The following is a 5,072-nucleotide window of genomic DNA, read 5'->3' as shown; positions in this document are numbered from 1 at the left end:
AAACTAACACTAATCTCCTGTCAAGTGTGAAACGTCGACTCAGTGGTGCTATTTTATTCATATTTTTCACCCTACCTATGACACTCTGGAGCTTGAGGATATGCTTTGGTCAATTTAACTCGTGCAAAATTGTTTAAACAATATTTTTCAGTGATTTCCACTATGGCGACGCTTAATATTTTTCTGGCCATATGGTCATAGCACCAAAACAAATGTCACTCTCCATTAATAACAAGATCTGAAAGTACACAACAGTGAAAATTTATAATATTAGTCGTCTCATTCAACACTCAATAGTCGCCACTGCCAAAGCAGCTCTCAGAGCCAAATGATCCTTCCTTCCTTCACTCTGGTCCATCTTTTTACACTTCCCTTGAAAGAATTGGTGATTATATAATGAGTCATTAAAGTCTGTAGTACATACAAAATTTAGATCTCTAATCTGATTAATTGTCAAGCCCAACAAGTTAGATACATATCCCTTTTAAAGGGCCATCTCCAACGAGGATAATTCTATTTACTGTAGCAGTAATGTGTACAAGGTGAACTCATAAACATTGATTTTCCCCAACCTATCCTAATCTCTAACCAATCTAACATTACTAAATTAAGATTTTCACCACATTGCACTCTAATTTCTGGCCTACCATTGTTTTGATTAGCTCTTCAGTATTCACGAATCCTTTTTACAAAATATTGCACACCACAAACCATTCTAGCAGTTGCTCTGCCACCAAAAATCCATCCAATATGAAACAGCAAGCCATGTTCACAGCAACACTACCTGAAATAACAATGCAATCACAAATTTAGCCATCATTCCATCTGCAGAAAATTGAAGCATTGCAGCGAAAAGGAGATACAAAGAGAATCAAAAGCACACACCTCATCCATGAGTTGAAGCTGCACACTCAAGAGAAGCCGTGAAGCAGAGCATTTTCTTCGGCAGAACACCGCACATTGGCCATGTTGAACCATTAGTAACAAAAGTCATCTGCTTGCTACAAGTGACCATTGTCTGCTTCAGAATCACTCCTTGAGGAACTCGCTGAATCTGAATCTGCAAAGAGTAAAATAAGAGTAAAATTTTAGGTTCCCCTGCTAGCAGATTGTCTCAAGAACAAACCAAATAACAACTAGGAGCAAATTTAGTACCACTAGATGACGAGGAATCACTACTTGAACTGCTGGAGCTACTAGAACTACTACTAGCATGGCCGCCGGCGACTTCTTTATCTTTCTCAATCTCCACAGGGGGGAAGGTACTCATCGGCATCTCATCCCCAATGTCAATATCCTCATCCCCAGCATCCATTTTCTTTGGTTTCTTCACCTCAGCCGGAGCCGCCTCAACCTTCTCACCAATAGCCAATTCCTGTCCATTTGATCAGAGTAACAAATTAGCATATATGGCAAGAAAATGATTATGATGATATATAAAATAAGTCTAACCCATTCAACAGATAAATACACAAAAAATGAAAGGAGTTTTACCCCATTGGATTTATTGGATGCGACATTGTTGTTGTTCAAGTTGCCAATTAGTGCCTGCCGCTTAATTTTGCTCATCATCTTCTTCCAATTTGTCACCAATCGATCAAGTTCCCAAAGGGTCTCAGTGTCAACAGCCTCAATATCAAGCTCAATCTCATCCCCATCCTGCTTAAGGTTCCCATTCCTCTTCCTTATGATCTGTACCACCTGCTCCATTTTCTCAGGAGGCAAACTCTGCAGCCCAATACCCAACTTGTGTTTCTCCTCAAGGCTCATCTCCCTCTTATTGGGGTCCTTCGCCTTAGGCTTTGGCTGCTTCAGAGGCTTCACCGGCTGGGCTCTCATAGGGGAAGGGGTGCGCACAGGCGACTGCACCATTGGAGGGTTCGAAGAGCTCGCAGGGGCCTGCACTGGCTCGGGTTGAAACCTTGCCGGAGGGATCACATTCTCCTTCTTGTTCTTAACCCTCTCAACCCTCTCCGGTTCCACATGATTCCATGAACTGGCCTGCAATTCCTCATCAACATCCTGATCCTGCTGCCTTATCGAATCCTCGAATTTCTCATGCACAGGACGATACAGCTCTTCAAACTTGGTTAAAAGCAGGTCAGCCATGTTGTGCACATCGTGACCAGGGGGATTATACGTCAGCGCATTTTTAAACGTCAATCGCACATCGGCGGCAAAATCCGACGGCGTAGAGTACACATTCTTCGCGAGATTGGACTTCACGGTGCCCAGATCCATGGGTTTCTTCACTATATCATAATAATCGTGAAGACCCATTCCAACGACATCAACGGGGGCGTTGAAGATCCACCCAACCTTGTGCTTCATGATCTTCTGTAGAACCTGCGAGCAGGACTTCATCAAGTTTCCAATCTCTGAATTCGATCGTTTCAAATCTTTGGTGATGGAATTCACCAACGGAAATGGCCGTTTGTTGCCAGAGATCTTCTTGGTCGACGATTTTTTGGGAGGGCCATTGAAGCTCTGCTTGGGTTGAAATTCTCCATTCTCGATTCGACTCTTGAGCTTTCGAATCTGCTCGAGCTCCAAGATCAAGCGATTCTTGAGCTCGTTCAGTTCCTTCTTTGAGTACGACGCCACGTTGAACGTGACATATTGGTAATGGTTGCCGTCGTTGGACCTCCGGTTGATGGAGGAAGCATCATCTAACGCCGATTGATTCTTTTTATTACCAAATTTTGAATTAGGGTTAGGGTTAGAAAATGGTACTTTCCCCATGAATCCAGCTACACCGCCTCTATGCTGCGGCCAATTAGGTTCGTTTCGGTTGGCTAGGACGGCGGAAGCCATCAAGGTGCAAGATCACTGCCGTCCGGTCAGATTCCGGCGCACCTCTGGCATGAAATCTCCAATGCGGGTCGAACAGAACATAAGTCAGGTCTCAAGATGAGATTACTTGCCGGCGATATTCTCACGTGCGGTGTAAATCGTCACGCGCCGCCGATGGAAACGAAGCTTTTGAATCAAAGGAGCTGACAACCAAAAATAAAAACTAAAAAAGCGTAGTTGGTAGGGTTTGGAATTTGGCTTACCCTAATCTGTGCGAGGAACAAATGGGTGCTATGGCCGGTTCTTAAAGGCGATGAGATCTGCCCGTGTCTATTTCGGGTAGCCGTATTAACCGTTGATCTGCTCTTAATGTAAAATCCCACGGATGGCGTTGGTTCATCCGGTGCCCGGTAAAATGACCGCAAGATCTGGCACGGACGGCATTGATTTCCTAAGGTTACCACATGGCCTTATGAGAGCCGTTCGATTTTGGGGGAGGAGGTGCCTTGATTTGGGTTTGAGTTTGAAGCGAATTTGGAGTGAATGTGTCGTGCATTTAGGGTTTCGACAGCGTCTGGGCTCACTTGATGACGTGTCGGGTGGCCAAACTTGCTGGCTCCGGCGTGCGGTTGGGAATATACGCGCAGCGCGTGGTTGCGAGCAAAATGCGTTTGTGTGTGAGGGACATTTTGGTCAATGGCTCAGAACGTTGGACGAGGACCAGTTCTTCTACTCCAAAAAATAAATATTTTATATAAATAAAAAATAATCAAATATATATTTACATAAGAAAAACAAAATAGTTAGAGAGAATCTTATCCCATTACCATAGTCCTAAAGAAGAATAGTGAAAATTTATGGTTGACTTGACTAATGAATAAGTATATAAAATTAATTTTAATTAGTTAATTAGTATTTTTCATTGTAAAATTATTTTTTTAATTTTATTTTTTGCAGAATTTAAAATTAAATGTTAGAATAAAAAATTAAAAAACATTGGTTAAATTTAGTTGAATAAATTGATTATGTAGTTAACTATAAATTAATACATCCATAATATGTATATATTAAAAATTAATTCTAAATCACCTATTTAAATAGAACCATGTTTCTGTCTTTTGTCTTTTTGGGGTCTTTGACTCCGTTGATAAAAAAATATATATTAAAATATATTATCTATAACCTTTAAACTAATTAGTTTGGATTTTCATTTAATTCAAATCGTGTTTAAATTTTGAACGAAAAGGTAAAAAATGCTACTGTTCTAGAAAGAAAACAAGTGTGGAGGGGATAATTAATTATGAATGGAGTCTATTCAAAACAACTCTCCATAAATCAAAATAAAATAAAAAAAGGAAAAGTCAAGGTAAGAACTAATAAAACCTTTCTTTTCCGTGTATAGCTTATAATACAATAAATTGTGTTATATGTATTGTTTTTATGTATAAAAAATTATATATTCTCTTAATTTGATAATAAAAAATAGAATTTTATTAATATTTATTTTAAATGCATATTTTAATATCACCGTTAAACTTTCCCAAAAATATATTACGGAGTTTTGGATTATTAGTCTACCTTTAATACAGAGAAAAGGACAAATAGGTCCTTGATCTTTTGATTCGCAGATATTTAAGTCCTTTAGGATTTAAAAATACATTTAAGTTCCTGACCCTTTTAAAATCTGGACATATCGGTCTCTCATATTCACTTGGGTCTCTCAGACTCAGGATCGATATGTCCATATTTTGAAAAGATCAAAGACTTAAATATATTTTTAAATTTTCAGGAATTTAAATATCCACAAATCAAAAAGTCAGGGATCGATTTCTCCTTTTCTCCTTAATATATATGTTAAAAACGTATTTTATCTCAATCTTAAAATTTTTAATATTTAAAAATAAATTTTAATTTAAAAAAAATTATATTTATAAAAGATGCATTATTTAGGGGTGTTATCAGTTCGGTTTGATTCGATTTTAGACCAAAAATCAATCGAATCGATCTATTCAATTTTTACAAAATACTATTATACTAATCAATCGATTTGCTGTCTGTGCAACAATCGAATTGAACCAAATCGAATAAAAAACGATTTGATTCTATTGGTTTTTTCGGTTTTTAAATCCTAACTATAAAAAATTAATCTTAGTAAAATGATGTTCAAAACAATTAATAAACTGAAATAACATTACATTACATTCAAATTCAACACAATTTCAACTCATTCCAACAATTAAACATAAAACAAACACATTTGTTAAGTTTAAAATTTCCAT

At 37.9% G+C, this 5,072-nt stretch overlaps 1 protein-coding gene across 1 annotated transcript; it reads right to left on the bottom strand.

The window, feature by feature from the left end:
• Positions 1–373: 373 nt before the first annotated feature.
• Positions 374–3,076, bottom strand: LOC107468594 (transcription factor GTE7). Its single transcript, XM_016087900.3, has 4 exons — positions 1,495–3,076; positions 1,156–1,375; positions 886–1,060; positions 374–784 (listed from the first exon to the last, which is right to left on the bottom strand). The coding sequence occupies exons 1-3, from the start codon at positions 2,812–2,814 to the stop codon at positions 1,002–1,004; spliced, it is 1,599 nt and encodes a 532-aa protein (XP_015943386.1). The 5' UTR covers positions 2,815–3,076; the 3' UTR covers positions 374–784; positions 886–1,001.
• Between the last annotated feature and the right edge of the window lie 1,996 nt (positions 3,077–5,072).

The sequence above is a fragment of the Arachis duranensis genome, chromosome 10 (genome assembly GCF_000817695.3).
Source record: "Arachis duranensis cultivar V14167 chromosome 10, aradu.V14167.gnm2.J7QH, whole genome shotgun sequence".
In the NCBI taxonomy this organism is placed as follows: Eukaryota; Viridiplantae; Streptophyta; class Magnoliopsida; order Fabales; family Fabaceae; genus Arachis; species Arachis duranensis.
The sequence above is the reverse complement of the archived record's forward strand: the minus strand, read 5'-3'. Positions and strand labels throughout refer to the sequence as shown.

Bases quoted from the DNA above. Each gene is read 5' to 3' on its own strand.
- LOC107468594 (XM_016087900.3), bottom strand. From the start codon at position 2,814: ATGGCTTCCGCCGTCCTAGCCAACCGAAACGAACCTAATTGGCCGCAG. The intron at 1,376-1,494 runs GTAAAACTCCTT...TCAAATGGACAG, and splicing joins CATCCAATAAATCCAATGGG to GAATTGGCTATTGGTGAGAA. The intron at 1,061-1,155 runs GTACTAAATTTG...TACTCTTTGCAG, and splicing joins TGATTCCTCGTCATCTAGTG to ATTCAGATTCAGCGAGTTCC.